This window comes from Megascapheus bottae, chromosome 4 (assembly GCF_031878675.1).
Source record: "Megascapheus bottae isolate mThoBot1 chromosome 4, mThoBot2.hap1, whole genome shotgun sequence".
Lineage (NCBI taxonomy): Eukaryota > Metazoa > Chordata > Mammalia > Rodentia > Geomyidae > Megascapheus > Megascapheus bottae.
Window position 1 is genome coordinate 47,389,076 of NC_143512.1, and position 22,697 is coordinate 47,411,772.

The window sequence follows — 22,697 nt, forward strand, 5'->3', positions numbered from 1 at the left end:
GGGAGAGGGGACATATATTGACGTAATTAGGAAAAGTGGTGGCATATGAATGGTCCTTCAGTGTAGCTCAAGGATTACTATTTTAAAAATGGGCGGGGCGTGGTGGCTCACACCTGTAACCCTAGCTAGTCAGGAAGCTGAGATCTGAGGATCAAGGTTCAAAGCCAGCCTGGGCACAAAAGGACCAGAGACTATTATCTCCAATTAACATCTAGAAAACAGGAAGTGGGGCTTGGCTCATGGGTAGGGTGGTAGCCTTGAGCTGAAGAGCTCAGGGACAGTGCCCAGACCCAGGGATAGGGCAGTAGCCCTGAGCTGAAGAGCTTAGGGACAGTGCACAGGCTGAATTCAAGTCCCATGACCCCCAATAAATGACAAGCAAGGACATAGAAGCTATTGAAAGCAACTCTTGAAAAAGGACCAGCTAATGTTGAAATGTACGGCTCACACTGTGAAGGAGTGAGTGATATGCAAGAAATATGGGGTGGGGCCCTGTCGGTAGTGTCTTATATTTTAACCCAATTGGCATGAGAAATTACGGCATAAGAGGAAGATTATTGTGGCTGGCAGTAGTACAAGATGTATTGGAAGATGGAAAAGACCAAGAGTGGAAAGACCAGTTAGGAGAGGGGCCCCATACTTACAGATGGAGCAATTCCTCTGAAGGAATTCAGAGAGACAGGCGAGGCACATTTCAGAAAGGGCAGACAGCGTGTGTGTGTGTGTGTGTGTGTGTGTGTGTGTGTGTGTGTGTGTGTGTGCTGTGTGACAGGTGCCCCTCACAGAAGAGAGAAGACAGGAGCCATTTACACTAATGGGTAAGTTACAGGAAGGTGTTGGGTTAGGTAGGGTTTGCTTTGCATCTCAGTACCTTCCTTCCCTATTTCCTTCCTTGTTTTGTTTCCTTTCTTGCTATTCCTGGGGGCCAAGGCACTGCCCCTCAGCCTTTCTGTGCACTCTGCCACTTGAGCCACAGCACCACTTCTACCTTTTCCTAAGTAGTTTATTGGAGACTAGAGCCTCAACGGACTTGTCTGCTTGGGCTGGATTTGAACTGGGATGCTCAGATCTCGCGAGTCGCTAGGCTTAAGGGTGTGGATCACCGGTGGTGGTGGTGGTGGGAGGATGGAACTCCTTCCTTTCTTGTACCCCTCTTTTATTCAGAGCCTTCTCTAAGTGCCTCCATCTCACTGGACTTCTCACAGACCTACTCTCAACTTGATCCTGAGCTCCTCCTCATGCTTCACACGTCTGCCACCCATAGGACTTCCTTAGTCAGGAGGACCAGAGGTAAGGGCCTGGGGCAGCCGGATGCTGCACTCGCCAGATCGCCCATGGCCTTCGCTTGGGCTGCTTCCACGCTCGGGCCCCCACTGCTCGCGGTCCAATCGGCGGCCCTTGGTTTTGAGAGTCGGTCAGCTATTGGTTGGCTGAGCCGTGGTGAGAGGTGGTGCGGTGCTTGCTCTCGGCCTGGGTGAGAGCTGTGGGCGGTTGTTAAGGCGACCGCTGCTGACGTAGGCCGTCAGGCCGCGGAGTCCCCAGATGATTGGCTAGACGATCGGAAGATCGTTTGTGATTGGTCGCGAGCAAATTAGTCCCGAGCGTGCGTAAATGCAGATTTCCTTCCGCTCCGCGTCTCCGTTGACTGGAGACGGCGGGGCACCGGCGCCGAGCGGGGAAATTCGGTGGCCTCTAGTGAGATCCGGAGGTGAGGCGGGCGTTGGGGCTGTTTAGGTAGCGATACCCGGGAAGTGATTGCGGGCCGCCGCTGGCGGGAGCTGCAGTGCGGATCACTTTGCGAGTGTGGCAGCCGGGTGCGGCCACGCGCGCGCGCGCGCGCGCTCCCCGCGGGGAGACGTCCTTGAAGCCGGCGAGCCGGGGGGCGGCGGGCCCCGCGGCGAGGGGCCCCGCGGGCCGGGCCGGTCGGCCTCCGGGTGACTGCCGCCGCCGTCGGGGCGCCGGTGGGGCGTTGCCAGGTTCGTCCGCCCGGTCGGAAGTAAGCAGGACCGGCCGGGGCCGTCGGGACTCTCGGGGACCAACGGGTGCCCTGCAGGGCGACCCCGGACGCCCCTTGCCTAGGGAATTGCTGAGGGTCGAGGCGCGGTGGGACCGGCCGCTCGCTGAGCGGATGGGAGGAGTCCCCGCCGAGTCCCGGCGCCGCTCTCCAGCTCTGGGCCTTTCTATGAAACGGGTGGGAAAGATCACCGTGAATACAGTTAACTAACCCAAGTCCCTGCGCCCGCGAGGACGAATCCGGCTATTTATCTTAGAACGGACCAGGGGAATACTAAACCCAGACTAGCACTGTATCCAGCACTCGTAGGAGACGACTACTTCTACTACTTCTTCTTCCTCCTCCTCCTCCCCCTCCTTTTCCTCCTCCTCCTCCTCCTCCTCTTCGAGGCGTTGTCTCTTCGATGTCTCTGATGCTTTAGTTCAAACCTTGTAACTAGCTTTTCGGAATTGCCCTTCTTGGGTTAGGGAAAAAAAAACGCACCTAGGAGGTTAATACAAAACAGATTTATGTGGGTCGGAGCAGGTCGATAATGTACTCCATCTCCCGCGGTCCTATGGAATATTTCAGTATCTGAGGTTTTGCGTTCTTGGATTTTTTCCAAGGCATAAGAAATATTCTTTCTGAGCTATATTTAATAATCGTGCATAACTTCAGCATCTTAAGAAGTAGAGATTTTTTTTTTTTAACTTGTGGTTTTTCTACTGCTGTGAAAGACTTTTGAGAAGACCTAGCAAAAGGCCTTGTAGGAGTAGGGAACTCGGCCCCAAGTCCTTTCCGAGGCCGACTGGACCGACATGTATGAGTCTCCTAGGCTTTTCATAGGCTGCTTGCTTTCTGAGTAGTTAGTTCAGGTTAGTTACCTGGCCCCTGGGCCTGCCCACAAGGTTGACTGTCTTACTCTGCATAGTTGAGCAGATGGCAGATCGAGGCTGATTACCATGGCACACCCCAGTGCCAACGCTTAGCAGAAGAGTCATGACGATAATTTTGTATTGTCCATGCATATTATTGAATATCCACATGTCTTGACAGAAATGAGGTTCCCCACCCCTGGTGGTAAAGAATAATTTTGAGATTAACTAGAATTTTTTTTAGGCCTAATTTATTAAAGTTGGCATTTAAGGGGCAAATTAGTAATATGAAGGTCTAGAATACGCATATATTTTAGTATTAACATGAAGCGTTGTGTCTGTGACGTGGCCATTTCTAGATGAAGTGTGCATGTGGGAATGTGTGACATGTACACACTTAGCTCATTGTCTATATTCATGGACAAATGGATCATATTATATAAACATCTTGCTTAACTCATAAAATGGCCAGTGTTGGAATCCCTCCTCCCCCATAGCAGTTTCATATGGTTCCATTTAATACTTTGGCAACTTTGGAGCTTTGAGTGAGGGGAGAGATGTAATTTAGGAATGCTAACTCGCAACAGAATTGTGGGTAGAATCTAGGTTTCCCTTTTCCAGTGCAAGATCCTGATGACTTTGTAAGGATAGTAGGTTGAGTTGGAGAATAAATGCTAGATCCCATCGGGATTAAAAATGACTTTAATATAAGACACAGTTTTGCCTTCAAAGGGACAGCATGTGCACATTAATTTGAGGACAGTGTAAAACACTATAATCAAATGCTGAAATACATAACACAGGAGGAGTGTTGAATGGAAGGCAAGCAAGAAAGAATCAGAGTGCCATAGCATATTTTCCTGTGATTGTCCATGGGAGGTGGTTTCAGTAACAGACTGGATAAGAGCTGAAGGAATCCACTGAATTTAATTCCCATACTGTCAAAGACTGGAACGTTTTCAGTATACTTCTGTCTGAATAAGCAAAACATGGGTTGCTTATTTTCCTTTAAGTAGAAGTTATTTTCTTTTGTAGCATGGCATAAATACGGTGTTGAATTTGTATGAGATGTTCTGTGGCCTGCTAGTGATACTTGGAATAGCTGATGAAGGTGGAGGACTGGATTTTATGGCATGTGTGTGCTTTGCATAATCACAGAGAAATGGGGAGGATGCTGTGAGAAATGAGCTTGTTTAATTATAGTTCCCTTTTTTTCCCCCTAGTCCTGGCACTTGAACTCAGGGCCTGAGCACTGTCTTTGAACACTTTCTGCTTAAGGCCATTTTCTACTCTGCCACTTGAACCACAGCTCCAATTCCAGCTTTTTCTGTGCATGTGGTACCAAGGATTTGAACCCAGGGCTTCATGCATGCTATACAAGCACTCTACCACTCCCAGCTCCTTTTGACATGCTCAGATGAGCTGGTTTTGGCTGTCATCCTAGATGAATATATCTTTGCTGAATGTTGAAAAGATAACTTTTACATCTAAGGGTAAAAATGTTCCAGAATTAATGATGCCACCAAGAAACCTATTTGAAGGAGAACATTATAAGCCTAATGTATAGTTGTGGATTTATGCTGAACAAATTTGTAATCTAAATTTAAACTACTTCATGGTTGCAGTTCAAATTTTAACTGAATTAAATTTAATAGTGTTTAATAATACTGCTTCACTGAGGAATGAAATAAGTTGAAATAGGTTTTCTAGCTTGTTTGCAATTTATTTAATGCTTAGATATGGGAAATTAGAAATAATTTTGACATAGGTTTTAGACTACTTTCTGGGACATTGAAAATCCTTGCTTATTAAATAGAAGGTATTTTGTTTATTTTCTGTATATTTGTTAAACAGTACTGTATGAGTTAAGATACTGGAGGACAAAATGATAACATTCAAGATGCAAGGTTGAAAGATGAATAAACACAACCAAATGCACCCTACATTTAGACTTTTTGCCATTGCTAAATATCGTGACCCACAGTAAGAATTGTAGGTTATGTTGGAAGCCAGAAAACATATATGTATAGTTTTACTACATAATACTTACCCATACTGTGTATCTTACCTGACGCTTTAAGTATTTTATTTTATTTAAAGATATCCTTATCAACAGTTAATTTTGTGGTTGGATTAACCCAGTAAAGGGTTGTGACCTACAGCTTTAAAACTAGTTAATCTGGCTGGTGGCTAAGTGTAGAGAATGTAGAATGATGCAGCTGATTACCAGAGATGATACTTAGTAATTGCTCCATTCCTAAAGCTACTCTTCTTTCCTATAACTCTTAAATAGGTAGGTGCTCTCTTTTGCTTCATTTGCTTCCTATCTTTAAAAGATGAATTGTTTTCTTAATAAATATGAGACTGATAATCAATGAGCTTAGTTTCTAAATTATACTTTTATTTTTGAGTAATTACATACTTGAAGATATTTAGTCCTAAGCTTAAAGTTTCTCTGGGGTTATGCTGGGAACCACTTTGGATGCTGTTCTTAATGCGTAAGTCAGCTATCCTGTTTCAGTGCTGGTCTAGATTAGCAGCAAAAGGAGCATTTTACATTTAATGCTCTAGTCTTCTGTCTCTATTGTTGTTGATTCTACACATCCACACAGCAGCCATATCAAAGGCTTGCCTCTTTGTTAATGTAGAAACCTATCAGAAAAGATAGGTGTTCAACAGACTGTAATGAGTATCTGTCATTGAACAGCTTATAGATTTATGTGGTTTACATGACACTGAACAAGTAAAATAGTTTGAAACTTGCCTTTTGTGTAATCAGAATGTAAATGGTGAGACTCTGCTTGTGGTTTTTTTTTTTTTTTTTTTGGTGGGTCCTAGGGCTTGAACTCTGTGCCTGCCTGGGAGATGTTCCTGAGCTTTTCAGCTCAAGGCTACTGCCCTACCCCTGTAGCCACAGAGCCACTTCTAGTTCTCTAGTGGTTAATTGGAGGGAGAATCTCATGGTCTTTAGTGCCTGGGCTGGCTTTGAACCGAAATCCTCAGATCTCAGCCTCCTGAGCAGCTAGGATTACAGGTGTGAGCCACTGCGCCCAGCTTGCTCATGTGTTGTATACCCAAATAATTCAAAAATGCAAATAGTGTTTCTCAAGGGTTTTGGGGGTTTGTTTTATAAAGCTTGAATTCATATGGTTTTCAAGAAATATTTAGGGTTATTGAGCCCTGCAGTACACTGGGCTAGACTCTAGAAGTATAAAGCCTGACATGTACCAGCTCTGATGAAGAGACTTGGAACTGGGGGGGGGGGGGGGGGGGATTTCTGACCTTTGTACTCTGCTCTGCCACTCACTTCTGTATCCCTCTGACCTGTGGTCTTTTCTGCCCTGTCATGTTCACTGTCTGCCTTTTCCTTGTTTCTCTACAACTTCAAAGCCCACTAGGCACCCCATATGAATATATTATTATAAGAACCAAATGACTGAATGATCAGCAAGCATTTTTCTGTGGAAGAACAAGAAAAAAATGAAAGAATGAAGGAAAGGAGGGAGGGAGGGATCCAGAATTACAAGGAACACTCATTGTTTCTGTACAAGACACTGTGCATAGAAGGCAGAGTTTACAGTGGACTTCAGAGTCTTCCTTGGAAGTCCAGTGAGCGGTGTACCAAGCATTCTCATATGCTCTTCCTCCTAGGATCCAAGGGTTCTGCAGCTACGATGTTGTCGAGACTTTTCCGAATGCATGGCCTCTTTGTGGCCTCCCATCCCTGGGAAGTCATAGTGGGGACGGTGACTCTGACCATCTGTATGATGTCCATGAACATGTTCACTGGGAACAACAAGATCTGTGGTTGGAACTACGAGTGTCCAAAGTTTGAAGAGGTCAGTGAAATTATCTTGATACCGACAAAAGTGAAGAGAACTTACAGCCGGAAAGACAGTAAAGCCTTTCTTTCAATACTCAGGAACTTATATCAGATTTCTATTAACTTACATGGGAAAGCAATAGACGTAATATTATCTTTTGTATATAGATGCATAGAATCGACTTAATTGAAAAATAAATCTTGTATAAGGGACTGCCCATGAAAAATGTAATAAATTAGTATAATAGTTACTTATTTAATTTTTTTATTTGCGTACTGGTACTTTAAAAGTTCATGGTGGAACTTTATATTTTATCTCTTCCAATAGGATGTTTTGAGCAGTGACATTATAATCCTAACAATAACAAGATGCATAGCGATCCTGTATATTTACTTCCAGTTCCAGAATTTACGTCAACTTGGATCAAAATATATTTTAGGTAATGTGTTTGCATTTCTTCATGGCCGTCAGACTTTTAATTTCCTGTTCAGATGAAGAGTTTGTTCACATCATGTGTTTTGAAATGTGTGTACTGCAAAGGAATGCTGAGTTCATGTAGTTTCCATTCTTACTACTGGGGACTAGACATTCTGAACTTTGGAATCTTATTTAATAATATGAAAAAATTTTACTGTTTATCTCAGAATCTTGGAGACTAAATACTACTATTTGTGTAATAAAGGGTAAAGGATTTTCAGTGTTGAATTTTGTCTGTTTCAGGTATTGCTGGCCTCTTCACAATTTTCTCCAGCTTTGTATTCAGTACAGTTGTCATTCATTTCTTAGACAAAGAACTGACAGGCTTGAAGTAAGTATTTAAAGCTAAAACGTATGTTTTCTCAATATATTTTGAGGAAGTTATTCCATGTGCTATAAAAGTAATATATGAATTTGGAAGTGGTGCTGTGGCTCCAGGGGTAAGGCAGTAGTCTTGAGCTGAACAGCTCAGGGACAGCACCCAGGCCCAGAGTTCAAGCCCCACTTCCCATTTTCTAGAGGTTAATTGGAGATAGGAGTCTCAGGACCTCTTGTTCCCTGGGCTGGCTTTGAACCTTGATCCTCAGATCTCAGCCTCCTGAGTAGTTAGGATTACAGGCGTGAGCCACTGTGTCCAGCTCAAAGTGTGATTCTTGGATTTCAGCAGTCACCTTAGTAGCTAGGATTACAGGTGTTAGTCACCATTGATGGCTGTAGAATTGTTGTTTTTTTTTTAATAAATGATATTTTTCTGTAGAAATATACATTTAATCATTTTTAAAAATGGTGATATTGTGGTTTGAACTCAGGATCTTGTACTTCGTAGGAAAGAGCTCTGCTGCTTGAATACACATACACTTTGCCAGCGTTTTTTGCTTTTTAGTTTATTTTTCAGGTAAGGTTTTGTGTTTTTGCCCAGGCTAGCCTTGGATCTTGGTCTTTCTACTTCTGACTCATAGTAGCTATGATTACAGGCCTGCAGGAGTATATCTGTACACCCAGTTTGCATTTTAGGCATAGTGTTGTCCTAACTTTGAGTGTTTGTGTGCTGGTCTTGAACCAGGTTCCTATCTGCTTCCCATTGTAGTAGCTGGAATAAATGTTACTTTGTTCAGCTGTCATTTTTAATAGCTGCTGTGTTTAGTATAAGGCTATATCAAAGACATGCTGGGTATATAAGTTTTGATCTGCAGAAAGGTACATATACTGTAGGTTCATACAAAATATGGAAGGGGGTTTTAGTTAAAGATGGATTTTTTAAAAATTGTATTTTTCCTCTTACTAAATGTGCCTAATATTTTTATTTTCCCTAGTGAAGCTTTGCCTTTTTTTCTACTTTTGATTGATCTTTCCAGAGCAAGTGCGTTAGCAAAGTTTGCTCTAAGTTCTAACTCACAGGTAAGTTTTACTTATGTAAGATAGAAATATGATTATTTCCTTTTTAAGAGCTTATTTACAGTTTCTTCATAGCTTGAGATTCAGAGGCTCCCTTAGATTTTCAGTTTAATCTTTAAGCACCAAGAATGATCTGTATAAGTGCCCTAAGAATAGTCCTTTTTATCTAAAGACTCAAGATTTCAGTTATTGGAATTTTGCATTTTCTCTATTTTGAAGGCTTTCTATTTTTTAAAGTTTTCAGAAATTATAATTAAATGTCTTGGATAAATGAAAAAAAAATCTTACCTGGTAAGTCATTAGAGAACAGACAGGATCTAATGGGAGAGAGCCTCAGGGAAGATACCATTTTAAGCCCTTTGAATTGACACTAGCATTATTTACCATCCTAAGTTTCACCTTAATTTTTTTTAGTCACTGAAGAAAAAAAAAGTAACTTAAGCCAAGTGCCAGTGACTCATGCTGGTGATACTAGCTGGTCTGGAGACTGAGGTCTAAGGATCTTGATTTGAAGCCAGCCTAGGCAGGAAAGTCCATTAGACTGCTATCTCCAATTAACTATCAACCAGAAGTGTAGCTATGGCTCAAAAGAGAAGAGTGCTAGTCCTGAGCAAAAAAAAAAAAAGCTCAAGGACCGACTTCAAGCTCAAGGACCTGTACACACGAAAAGATAAAGCCTGAACCATTTTTATAAGCAGCCATGTATCAGTACTTTGAATATGAAATAGCTTATCAGTTTTAATCAGAACTCCCCTTTATATTTTGTATAATTCTACTGTGTATGATTATGTGTTCCATGAGTGTTTATGATTGTTTGAGTATGCTGATAAGGAAATTAAGTTTTATAATACTAACATAACCTCATAAAAAATTTAAAGCTTCTATTAGTGGTAGCCAAAATATAATATTCTATAGGATTTAATTAATGTGGAATTTAAACGATGGGATTCATGCAGTACCCTAAACTATTAGTCCCTAGAAAACTTGGTAAGAGAAGCAGGATGTACTATATGAGTTCTTTTTCATTTATTTCTCTGTATTACTACTGTAGTTAGTATTTGAACACATTAGTCATTTGAATTTCATCACATGAAAAGTGTATTTGATTTTAGTGTATATTCTAAGGTTGACATTTTAGAAATGACTTTGTTCTTTGCCCTCGTTGATGTGTTTGGGTCTGTTTATTAGGATGAAGTAAGGGAAAACATTGCTCGTGGAATGGCAATTTTGGGACCCACATTCACCCTTGATGCTCTCGTTGAATGTCTCGTGATTGGTGTTGGTACCATGTCAGGTTTGTAAGCTTTTTTTTTTTTTTTGGTGGGTTGGGTTGTGGGGCTTGAACTAGGCCTTGAATCTGTCCCTGAGCTCTTCAGCTCAAGTCTACCACCTTACCCCTGGGCCTGGGCACTGTCCCTGAGCTCTTCAGCTCAAGGCTACCATCCTACCCTTGAGCCAAGCCCCACTTTCCATTTTTTCTTTTTTCTACAGGTTAATTGGAGATAAGAGTTTTAGGTCCTTTTGTGGCTGGGGTAGCTTTGAACCTTGATTCTCAGATCTCAGCCTCTTGTGTAGCTAGAATTACAGGCATGAACCACTGTGCCTGGCCTGTAAGCAGTTTTTAACACAATTAATAAGCATGTCACTGGAAAGGAAAAAGAATATCCTAGAATATTCGTTCTTAAATTCTGACTTCAGTCATTCTTAAAGTTGAAATTGTATCAGTGTGTGAGTGTATTTGACTTGGGCTTGTTCCTTTGCTGAAAATGTAGTAGTTATTGTTGTTTTTTACTCTTGACTTTATTTTTAAGGAGGAAGTATTTGTTTTTCAACTCAATTCTAGGGCTTGAAATCAGGGCCTGGGCACTGTCTCTGAGCTTTGTAGCTTAAAGCTAGTACCTACTACCTGAGCTACAGCTCCACTTCTAGCTTTTTGGTAATTAATTGGAAATAGAGTCTCATGGACTTACCTTCCCGGGCTGCTTGGAACCAGGATCCTCAGATCTCAGCTTCCTAAATTGCTAGGATTACAGGCATGAGCCACAGGCCCACAGTTCACCTTTTTCTCATATGTTCTGTTTTGTAGTGTGTGTGTGTGTGTGTGTGTGTGTGTGTGTGTTTGCCAGTCATAAGGCTTAAACTCAGGGCCTGAGCACTGTCCTTGGGCTTTTCTCAAGGCTAGAGCTCTACCACTTGTGCCACAGCACCACTTCCAGCTTTTTTCTATGTATGTGGTACCAAGGAATTATATTCCAAGTTTGATCTGCCCTTGTTTTCCTCTTACTAAATTAGTGAGCTGGTTCCTTGAGTTTTAATTGTCATGTAGGAGACAGTATAAGAGTCAAGATCCATCTAATAAGGTGGTTGGGAAGACTCACTCAGTAAGCTACCCATATTAGCCTCAGCACATTTCCTCACCCTTCATTGGATAGTAGAGAACATAGGGTACAAATTGTTGACTTACAGGAAAATTAATAATTGTGTTATTAGGGAGGCCTCCTAATTATTAGGACTGGATTTTATGGCTTTCTCTAGAAGGTCATACTTTTTTTTTTTTTTTCTATGTATGTGGTACTGAGGAATCGAACCTGGGTCTTCGAGCATGCTAGGCAAGCACTCTACCACTAGGCCAAACTCCCAGCTTCTTTCTTTTTTTTCAGCCAGGGTTTGCCATGTAACCAGGCTAGTCTGGAAGCCAAAGATCATGCTTCTTTTGTTGACTACTATTCTACTATTTTTCTGGTGCCTATCCTCCTCACTAAGGAGGACTTTATTCCTTCAGAAACAACTTGCTTTCAAAGCACATAGTCTACTAGGTAGTATATTAAGGTGATAATGTGACTTTTATGGTTACAAATAAAATAAAGTTAGTAGTTTACATTGGAGGAATAGAAGTTTTCTTCACGTGGTTTTTCCTTTATATTCTTGTCTAAAAACAAGATGCTGCCCTCTGATAAAAGAGAATTGGCAACACAGTTTTGGTTTTCATAGGTATATTAAGCAGATATTTTACCATGCCTGGCTTTGTGATGTTGGGGACTTGGAGAAAACAAGCTTTCTGTTTCGAGTGGTCAAGAGTTTTATAATTCTCTAAGCTTCAGCTTCAGTGTTGTTAATTCTATATCCAGTAGATGGCAGAGTTTACTATAGGGTTTTTTTTTTTTTTTTTTTTTTGCCTGTCTTGGGGCTTGAACTCAGGGCCTAGGTACTGCCCTTGAGCTTTCTCAAGACTAGTGCTCTACCACTTGAGCTACAGCATTATTTCTGTGGTATCAAGTAATCGAACCCAAGGCTTCGTGCATGCTAGGCTAGCCCTCTACCATAAAGGCTCTTCACTGTTAGAGTGTACTTTGATCCAATACTTGGATCACATTCTATAGCTTTAGATACACCTTTTTTTTTTTTTTTTGTGATTGTGGGACTTGAACTCTGGGCCTGGGCACTGTCCCTGAGCTCTTTAGCTCAAGACTACCACCCTACCCTTTGAGCCACAGCACCACTTCAGTTTTCTGGTGGTTAATTGAAGATAAAAGTCTCAGGTCCTTTTGTGCCTGGGCTGGCTTTGAACCTCGATGCTCAGATCTCAGCCTTCTGAGTAGCTAGGATTACAGGTGTGAGCCACTGTGCCCAGCAGATACATATTTTTTTTTAAATCCCTTTTCTCCTTCCCCCACCTTTTGAACAGTTTTTAGTGGGTTATTTTATTTTCTTTAATAATCACTTTCCCTCTCCTTTGCCTCTCAATCATTAATGCAGTCATATTTTCCTGTAAAAATGTCTTTCTTCAGGGAAAATCATTTGTATATATGGTACCAAATACATGTAGTTTAATGTGTTGAATTTTTCTCTGAACAGGGGTTCGTCAACTGGAAATAATGTGTTGCTTTGGCTGCATGTCTGTTCTTGCCAACTACTTCGTGTTTATGACTTTTTTTCCAGCATGTGTGTCCTTGGTATTAGAGGTAAGAACAAATTTTATCTATGGCATTATCAGAATAGCAATATTACACATTGCATCAGTTTGCTTAAACAAAAAGAGGACTTTCTAATTTCTTGATTTCACTTTTTAGCTTTCTCGGGAAAGCCGTGAGGGTCGTCCGATTTGGCAGCTCAGCCATTTTGCTCGAGTTTTGGAAGAAGAAGAAAATAAACCAAATCCTGTAACTCAGAGGGTCAAGATGATTATGGTAATAGCAGTTTTCTTTTTCCTTCAATTTCCTGCGTTCCAATGTCATCCCTTTCTTGTAATTAGAGTGATTAAAAGATATATATCTTTTCTTTATAGTCTTCAGCCTCTAATGAGAATTCACTGTATTATCTGTATTTCATTTGCTCTTCATTTCTGTGAAGCTACTACTCTTCATTAGTTTCCCCCTTAAATTCCTCTCCCTCTCTTTGAAACCTGTTTGGGATGTTTGAGTGTCATATAACAAGCTTACGGGCTTTGTTAAGCTGAGGAGAAGCCAAGGAAGATGGTGGTATATGCTTGTTGAGTTATTAGGGATGAGAAATTTAAATTCTATTAAAAATCAGATGATATATAATTTTACATTTTTATTTTAGTCTTTAGGTTTGGTCCTTGTTCATGCTCATAGTCGCTGGATAGCTGATCCTTCTCCACAAAACAGCACAGCAGAACACTCGAAGGTTTCTTTAGGGCTGGATGAAAATGTGTCCAAGAGAATTGAACCAAGTGTTTCCCTTTGGCAATTTTATCTTTCCAAGTAAGTGAACTGAAGCTTACTGTATTGTTTATTAGTCATAGTACTCTGTGCTCTTTAAGTATGGGCTGTACATTTTATATTTGTGAATAATGACATTAATTTGCTCTCTTTTATTTAGAATGATCAGCATGGATATTGAACAGGTTATTACCCTAAGTTTAGCTCTCCTTCTGGCTGTCAAGTACATCTTTTTTGAACAAGCAGAAACAGAATCTACACTCTCATTAAAAAACCCTATCACATCTCCTGTTGTGACCCCAAAGAAAGCCCAAGAGAACTGTTGTAGACGAGAGCCCATGCTGGTCAGAAATAACCAGAAACTCCAGTCTGTTGGGGAAGAGACAGGGATAAGCCAAGAAAGAAAAGGTAATTTCTTATTTGCTCCATTTCTTCCATTGATTTGGCATAAAATCCATTTAAACAGTGATGTTCAGTGTTCTGAGATTTCCTTTGGTTGTCTTTTGAACAGCTGAAGTGATAAAACCTTTAGTGGCTGTATCTGACACCTCAAACAGAGCTACATTTGTGCTTGGTAGCTCCTGCTTACCTACTACTCCACCGATAATGGGGACACAGGAACCTGAAATTGAACTTCCCAAGGAACCTCGATCTAATGAAGAATGTCTAGAGATACTTGGGGATGCAGAGGTGAGGCAAATAGCATCAACCCGCACACTTGGAAATTTTCTTTAAGAGGGGCTTTTTTTCTTTCTTTTTTTAACTAAAAGAAAAACTACTATCTTCTGGGTCCTACTAAATTCTAGGCATTGTGTTCCATGGTTTACATTTACGATCTGTGAGTGATGTATGTGCAATTATCTCTACTTCTCTGGTGAGAAAGCCAGGGCCTACAAGCTTACATTAGATCCCAAAGTAATACATTAAGAACATGGTAGTTAGGACCAGGGACTGAGATTTTCTGGTTCTAGACTCAAAACTAACACTGATTTATTACTATTTTTTCCTCAGGGATTAGCAATTATTGTATTTTTTTTTCATGGATGTTGACAGAGATGAACTTCAAAGATAGAAGAGAGGTTTTTAAGTTTGAACTAATTTGAAAGGTTTTGTCCACCTCACAATCAAAAAAATCATATTTTAACACAAATACTCCATATCTCCTGAATCTGATTAACTTAAATTTTTTTTCCCATCTTATTTGGTAAGATATCCTTCCTTCATCCCCAGCTTTATGAAAGCAAGGATGGCAAAGGAGATTATAGAAGGAAGACTATTTAACTGTGTGAATATATTATTTGTCCAAAAATGAAAAGTAAACAAACATTTAGTCGTTTGGACAACACCTGTAACACACTAATACACACTTTAGCTTTGCTCAGTCATATTTAGTTTTCTGTTTATACTATGTATTAATGCAAGTCTTTCTGCATTGTAAAAATGACAGTGCTGTGGTATTCATAGTCACTTGGCATTGTTGAGATGTTGGCAGTGTTAAGATATCTTTGTATTAAAAATGGTAGTGATAGTTGGGCACTTGTGATCGTAGCCTCTTAGAAGACTGAGATCTGAGGATCATGGTTCGAAGCCAGCATGGACAGGAAAGCCCATGAAACTTTTATCTCCTATCTCCAATTAAGCACCAAAAAAAAGCTGGAGTGTATTGCTTTTCTCTCTTCTCTGTGTTGCCCTTTGGTTAATCTCATATTGTTAACAGTATCCCACTTTGTTACCTGGTACTATATAGATGTTTGTTTGTTTATTTGAAATAGGAGGGGAAAAATGAGGGGAGGGGATGGGGAAGGGAAAATGGGGACAAAAACGAAAGAAGGGATATCAATGTGTGAGAAGTAATGCACCTTCTATCTGGCGAATATAACTGTGACCCCTCTATACATTACAATTAAAAATTAATAAAAAAGAAAAAGAAAAAAGCTGGAAGTGGATCTGTGGCTCAAGTGGTAGAACACTAGCTTTGAGCAAAAATGCTCAGGAACAGCACCCAGGCTCTGAGTTCAAGCCTCAGGAATGGCACAAAAACAAAATGAAATAAAAATAGCAGTGATAGAAAACACTTACATAATTTAGAATTGTGACTAATAGAATCATCTTTCAAGTCTCCCTCTCTGATCTTTGTCTCCTTTTTTATTTTCCTATTTCTTTAGAAAGGTGCAAAATTCCTTAGTGATTCTGAGATCATACAATTGGTCAATGCTAAGCATATCCCAGCTTACAAATTGGAGACTCTGATGGAAACCCATGAGCGAGGTGTATCTATTCGCCGACAGTTACTTTCCAAAAAGCTTCCAGAGCCTTCTTCTCTCCAAAATCTACCTTATAGAGATTATAATTACTCCTTGGTATGTTCTTTTTACTTCTTAAGAGGTTTGCTTTGTAGCTTCTTTAAGTCTTTTTTCTTTCCCTTTATCATATTATTTCCCTTTATCATATTTTCCCTTTATCATATCATTTTCCCTTTATCATATTATTTCATTAATTATTTTATTATAGTTTGTATTAAGTTACTAATGTTGAGAGCTGTGTATTTGCAATGTAGATAAGATATTCACTCATTATTGACTTTGTAGGTGATGGGAGCTTGTTGTGAGAATGTTATTGGGTATATGCCCATCCCTGTTGGAGTGGCAGGACCTCTGTGCTTAGATGGAAAGGAATTTCAGGTTCCAATGGCAACAACAGAAGGTTGTCTTGTGGCCAGCACTAATAGGGGCTGCAGAGCAATCGGAGTAAGTTGCTTTTTTAATTTGCTTTTTTAAAGAAAAAGTGCCCTTAAGCAAATAAACCCTTAAGTAACTAGATTTTGGGATAATCAAGGACACCTTGTGGGATGTGCAAGAGTGTCTTTTGGATTCATATGGTTCTTTATTACTTTCATAGCTTGGTGGAGGTGCCAGCAGCCGAGTCCTTGGGGATGGGATGACTCGAGGCCCTGTGGTGCGTCTTCCTCGGGCTTGTGATTCTGCAGAAGTGAAGGCCTGGCTTGAAACACCTGAAGGGTTTGCAGTGATAAAGGAGGCTTTTGATAGCACCAGCAGGTATGTGAATGCGTTTATGTACTTGTCTATGTTCATTTCAGAACCATTTTCTGTGATTGCTAAATACAAATTATTAATATATGGTCTGCTAAAGATAACAGAGTCACAGTTTGAATTCGTTCTACTATTTATACCTGTTTGGGGGTGGGGAGGAAGTTGATACAAATACTTCCACACAAGTAAGTAAAAGTGGGTAAGATAATAAATTTGGCTTTTAGACTTTCAAACTTTTGCTTTGTCTTGAGAATTATCTGGGGAAAAAGGATTAAGCAGGTGCAGTAGAGGTTTACCTCCTATGCTTAACATTGTTTAATGGTTTATGCATCTATAATCATAACAATGGATAACCCCAGTAGTTCAAACTAGGTTTTGTTTTGTTTTGTCAGTCCTAGGCTTGAACTCAGGGCCTGGTCACTGCCCTTGTTCAAGATAATGCTCTGTCACTTGAGCCATAGCACCACTTCTGGCTTTTTCTGTATAGTATATGTGGTACCAAGGAATTGAACCCACGGCTTCGTGCATGCTAGGCAAACACTCTACCATTAAACTGTGCTCCGCCCCCCCCACTAGTTTTTTTTTTTAACTTACATTTTTTAGTGTACTATGAAATTGTTGTCTATAGTCCACCCTCTCTTCAGTGTTCTCATTGTTTAATTAAAGCAGAAAATGAATAATCTTTATGAGATTGCTCCAGCAACATTCTTCTTACGCATGAAAACATATAAATAACATATAAATATCTTTGCTTCTTTTGTTTACAGATTTGCACGCCTACAGAAAGTTCATGTGAGTATGGCTGGACGCAACCTTTATATCCGTTTCCAGTCCAGGACAGGAGATGCCATGGGCATGAACATGATTTCCAAGGTGAGCTGATGATTGTTCCGGGAGACAGGAGCTGGCTGAGGGAGGTGGGAGAGTGAGGGATTTTACAGATTTATATTGATTAATCATAGATTATGATACAAGAATCAGGCCTTTGTTGATAAGTTGTTTATAGTTGATCTATCTAATTTAAACTTGGCATTGTACATGCTCTAAGTCTAGGAAGAATGCTGACCTTATACTTCAGAATTCTGTCCAAAAACAAAGCTTTGATTTTTGAGGTATGAGATTGGAGGGCAGGGAGCACAGTGATAGAATGAGAGCACGTGCTTTATCATACATGAAGTTTTAGGTTCAGTTCCCCCCAGCATTACTACCTCATTCAGAAAAAAAGACATGGCTGGTAAAGAAACCTTGAAACCTCTTCTAGAGACTTTTAGACTTTGTCTTTAAGGTGTTTAAGTATGTATGATTCATGTGCAATAGTCCACTTGTTTTCAGTTTGTGTATGGCTTATATTTTGCTGATATTAGTTATTTACCAGATACAAAATGTTACAATGAGGTCTTTTACAATGACTATTCAGGAAGAGGAAAATGACAAAAATATTGAAAGTAGAATCTTGAGAACATACTCATACACTCATGGTCACAGTGGCATTATTCATGGTAAGTTGAGGTAGATACAACCTAGAGTGTCTATTGGTGGATATAGAGACACATGTGTAAGATAGGATATTACTCGACCTCAGAAAAGAGGACATTCTGACACCTGGTACAGCATAAATGAGTCTTGAGAGGATGTTAACTGAGTGAAAGAAGTCAGTTATAATGTACTGCTTTTTTTCTGATGTAGAATAGTCAAATTCAGAGAAACTGCAAGTAGAATAGTGTTTACTGGGGATGTTAGGAAGAGTAGAAAATAGATGATGATTGCTTAATGTGTTGTAGAGCTCTAGATTCCTAAGATAAAAAGATTTCTGGATAGTAAAAGCACAATTTGAATAAATTACACTTTTATGTATATTACCGCAATTAAAAAAAAAAAACTGGCAGTACATTGGAAAGCTTGTTCATATTTTATATAATGTAAAACTACCAGCTTTCCATTAATAAAGTTTAATGACCCACTTTACAGTTATATTAGCCTAGCCTTTAGGCAACAGCTTACTTATTAAAATAGAGTATTTATTTCACGTTGATCCATGATTGAGTTACCCTGCAGTGACATGAAGATGAGAATTTCTTATATCCTCTTTAGTATTTGTTTATTTATTTTTTTGCCAGTCCTGGGCTTGAGCTCAGGGCCTGAGCACTGTCCTTGGACTTTCTCAAGGCTAGAGCTCTACCACTTGAGCCTCAGCACCACTTCCGGCTTTTTTCTATGTATGTGGTGCCGAGGAATCGAACCTGGGTCTTCATGCATGCTAGGCAAGCACTTTAACCGCTAGGCCAAACTCCCGGCCCCCCTCTTTAGTATTTGATTCTTTGCATTCATTGTCTACAACAAACTTGTTTTTCATACTTAGAAACACATTAGGAATCTGTACATAATCAAGAAGTTATTCATCAGTGATGATTGTGAAATAGCTATTTCTCTTTTCTTTTTTTCTTTTTTGTCAGGCTTGAATTCGGGGCCCGAGTGCTGTCCCTGAGCTTTTTTGCTCTGGCTAGTGCTCTACCACTTTGAGCCATAGTACCACTTCCAATTTTCTGATGGTTAATTGGAGATGAGTCTCGTGGACTTTCTTGCCTGGGCTGGGTTTGAACCGTGATTCTCAGATCTCAGTCTCCTAAGTAACTAGGATTACAGTCATTAGCCATGGGCATCTGGCTTGAAATAACTTTCCTTGCGTTTCATGTCTCTGAAGTATGTTCTTCTCTGAAGTTATTATATTGAGAGAGTAGGTGCATATAAGCCTTGGGACCTGTAAGAATGAATATGCATTTTAATTTCGTTGTTGTTCTTAACAGGGTACAGAGAAAGCACTTTCAAAACTTCAGGAGTATTTCCCTGAAATGCAAATTCTAGCTGTTAGTGGTAACTACTGTACTGACAAGAAGCCTGCTGCCATAAATTGGATTGAAGGAAGAGGAAAGACTGTAGTTTGTGAAGCTGTCATTCCGGCCAAGGTTGTCAGAGAAGTGAGTGATGGGTTACATTGTTAATCAAATTGTATTTATGAGGCTATGCTTTCTACTAAAGTAGTCATTTTACTGTATAGTGCCCATTTGCATGTGGCAATCACAGGAACAAAGCTTACAGGTTATCTTTTCATCAAGGAAGGACATGGCTTAAATTGGACTACATCTAAATAATTTTCTCTGGGTCTCAGGCCTCTTCAGTCTCTGTGAGGAGATGTGAAATGTACCCGACTGTCTTGTAGGTACTAAAGACAACCACAGAAGCTCTGATTGACGTGAACATCAACAAGAATCTGGTGGGCTCTGCCATGGCTGGGAGCATCGGCGGCTACAATGCGCATGCAGCAAACATCGTCACTGCTATCTACATCGCCTGTGGACAGGTGAGTGCTCCAGCTGCCACTTCTCTCTTCTCTTGTTCAGAAAAACAAGGACGTATACTGTATATGTTATTGTTTTCTAGGACGCAGCACAGAATGTTGGTAGTTCAAACTGTATTACCTTAATGGAAGCAACTGGTCCTACCAATGAAGACTTGTATATCAGCTGCACCATGCCCTCAATAGAAATAGGAACTGTGGGCGGTGGGACCAACCTGCTACCTCAACAAGCCTGTCTACAGGTATGACACATCATGCACAGAGTCCATTGACTTTGAGCCTCGCTCTGACGTCGTAGAATTCTGTATCTACCTGACTCTACATTTCATTCTCCTCCAGGCTGTGGCTTGATCAGTGTGACCAGATGAGCACAGCTTATTTGGCCATACACTTTTATCTATTGCAATAAGTGAACAAATGAATGTGCACTGCTGTTCAGCTGTCAAATCTTGGAAATGTCCATAGTCTAGTTGTAGTCTGATGTTATCGTTTCTTGTGTCTCTCTCTGGCTACAGATGCTAGGTGTTCAAGGAGCATGCCAAGACAATCCTGGGGAAAATGCCCGGCAGCTTGCCCGAATTGTGTGTGGTACAGTGATGGCTGGAGAGTTGTCACTGATGGCAGCCTTAGCAGCAGGACACCTTGTGAGAAGTCACATGATTCACAACAGGTAGGACTTCAAGGCATCTTGAATGTGCTTTCTCTATACTTTCAGAAGAAATGCAGTGCTGAGTGCTGTTGGCTCATGCTTGTAATTCTGACTACTTAGGAGACTGAGATCTGAGGATCTTGGTTCAAAGCTAGCCCAGGCAGAAAAATCCTTGAGACTTAAGGAAACCAGAAGTGGAGCTGTGGTCTTGAGTTATTTTTGAGCACAAAGGCTTAGGGATAGTACCAAGGCCCTGAGTTTAAGCCCCATAACTAACAGAAGTGGGGGGTAGAGGAGAAGCGTAGTATGTAACTTAATGCTCGTGTGTCTCAAAATTTCCCATTTCTGGCATTTCATAATATATTAACTTTGTCTTTTTCTCCCCACTGTAGGTCAAAGGTAAATTTACAAGCCCTTCAAGGAACTTGTACCAACAAGGCAGCTTGAATTGCCTGACACTTCTGAACTGCAACATGGGCACTGGGTTCTAAAAGACTAACATAAAATCTGTGAATTAAAACTGTCAGTGCAGTGTCTTGTGGAAGATGAGTAGATGTGATCGGGAGACGACTGATTGGTTTGTAGCTCTTGCTTCAAGAGGTTCAAGGTCCTTCTGTGCAGACTCTTCAGATGTGAAAACAGCATAGCACTTTACATGCTGTGCTCTTTGGAAAAAAAAAATCTCAACATGGATGCTATGCGTGAATGCATTACAGACCCTTCTACCACTCATTTCTGAAAGGCAATACAAGCTGGAGAAAGGTGTTTTCCTTTGATGAAATGATCCATATGAGATTGACCTTCCCTCACCCTCATGAGTTAAAAATGGATTTTTAAATTATATGGTAGCTGATAAACTTCTAATTTTATAGTTAATTTATTTAGTCTGAGTTGTAGAACTTTACGATATAATAGTTAAGTTTATTTTTTGTAAACTAATGATTCATTTGGTGCTGGTATTTTGATTTTGGAGAAGTAACCAACGTTATTCAAAAAGGGACCTGCTTCAGGGGAGAAATCTTTTTCTCAAACTACAGAAAAAAATGTGCTAAACAGTGCTAAATAGTTCTTAATCAGGGAAACAACTGCATTTATCTCTGTGGGCCATTTGTTCCAGGAGGCCTCTTGTCAAAATTAAGTGTTTGCCTAGACTGGTCACAATATGTCTTTGGCATTATGCTTGCAGAAACAGTTTTATGCTTGTTGAATACATCATAGCTCTTAATTAGCCGAGGGTTACTGTCAATTCAAGCTAGCCTATGACTTTTTTCAGCATTTAGAGTGTAGCAGCACACTTCGGAAAAGAACCCTACCATTTCTTTAAGCCAACTTTCATTTCTTTAGAGACATTTATATTGATTTAGCTGAAAAATCTAGGGTTTTTAATTCATAAGCAACTGTATCAAATATGTATATGTTGTAATAAAGGTTCTTAAGCTAGTTTATTGAAAGTGTTTAAGAAATAAAAAAATCAACTTCTATAGCACTGAAACACTCTAGCTTAGGCTGAGAAGATGAAGGTGTTTGATGTCCAAGTAACTTTGGCTTGCTTGCCGAGCCTAATGAAGGGAAAGCCAGTTTGCAGAGCCAATGACGGAGCCATGTGAATGGCCCTTGAGCTATGTGTCTTGTTCCTGTGGCCAGGAGGTTGGTGACTGAATCATTTAAACAGGCTCTCTGATGGACCCATAAAAGCGCTCAGCTTCCTCAGGGGGTCAGCAGAGTTGTTGAGTTTTTTTTAATGTACAAGTTTTGTATAAATAAAGAGCTCCTTATTTTGTATTACATCGAATGCTTCAAGTTTGGTCTTGAAAAGCTGATGTCTGTGTAGAAGATGAACTCTGAAAACATTCCAGTGACGCTGAGGCAGCATGGACAGCCTTAGTGATGTCTCTCCAGTTTCATCGTGGAAGACTGAGCTTTACTGTTTTTGTAAAGTTTAAATTGCTCCTATTGTGACTTTCCTGCCAGTGACGTATTTATCTGAGCTTTACATGGAAGTGGCAGTGGAAAGTATGTGTGTGTGTTCATTTTGGTGACTGTAACCAATATCACCTTGGTAAACTAATGTTTTGTACGATTACTAAATTGTATACCTTTTGTTATAGAGTACTTTCTAGCTCTAGTAAATTATGAAAAGGAAGTTCATGCTGTGGAAGCAGCAGCCTTTTCTTGTTTGGATTTATTAAGCTTGAGGCCTGGAAGTTTTCAGATTGTAGCAGAATGGCAGTCCAGTTCCTCCAGTCTGTTCCTATCATTCTCCATTCTGTTCTCCAACTAACTGCAATCTTAATGACAGGTTAGTATTGTATGTGCATTGAAATATTTAAGAGCATTTCATTAGTTCTGATATCCACCAGACTGTTGCTTTTGGATATGAAGTTTGGGATAGTTAAG

General features: G+C 40.3%; 1 protein-coding gene across 3 annotated transcripts; it reads left to right on the forward strand.

The window, feature by feature from the left end:
• The first annotated feature begins 1,608 nt into the window (after positions 1–1,608).
• On the forward strand, positions 1,609–22,087 carry Hmgcr (3-hydroxy-3-methylglutaryl-CoA reductase). Of its 3 annotated transcripts, none has more exons than XM_090331839.1 (20): positions 1,609–1,708; positions 6,520–6,707; positions 7,020–7,131; positions 7,413–7,500; positions 8,483–8,567; positions 9,753–9,858; positions 12,420–12,526; positions 12,635–12,751; positions 13,128–13,288; positions 13,407–13,654; positions 13,758–13,936; positions 15,412–15,606; positions 15,835–15,993; positions 16,145–16,302; positions 17,064–17,169; positions 19,101–19,271; positions 19,514–19,654; positions 19,735–19,893; positions 20,167–20,321; positions 20,693–22,087. In XM_090331839.1, exons 1-20 carry the CDS (start codon positions 1,612–1,614, stop codon positions 20,745–20,747), a joined length of 2,787 nt encoding a protein of 928 aa, XP_090187965.1. In that variant the 5' UTR covers positions 1,609–1,611; the 3' UTR covers positions 20,748–22,087. The 3 variants fall into 3 exon arrangements, with proteins under 3 accessions (XP_090187965.1, XP_090187967.1, XP_090187966.1); XM_090331841.1 differs by lacking the exon at positions 1,609–1,708 and adding an exon at positions 1,871–1,976; XM_090331840.1 differs by lacking the exon at positions 1,609–1,708 and adding an exon at positions 1,894–1,996.
• Positions 22,088–22,697: the final 610 nt, after the last annotated feature.

What these genes read in the sequence shown, in the direction of transcription:
- Hmgcr (XM_090331839.1), top strand. Translation starts at nt 1,612, where the DNA reads ATGCAGATTTCCTTCCGCTCCGCGTCTCCGTTGACTGGAGACGGCGGG. An exon ending in AGTGTCCAAAGTTTGAAGAG is followed by an intron (nt 6,708 to 7,019) that starts GTCAGTGAAATT and finishes CTCTTCCAATAG; the next exon opens with GATGTTTTGAGCAGTGACAT. An exon ending in GAGATTATAATTACTCCTTG is followed by an intron (nt 15,607 to 15,834) that starts GTATGTTCTTTT and finishes TTGACTTTGTAG; the next exon opens with GTGATGGGAGCTTGTTGTGA.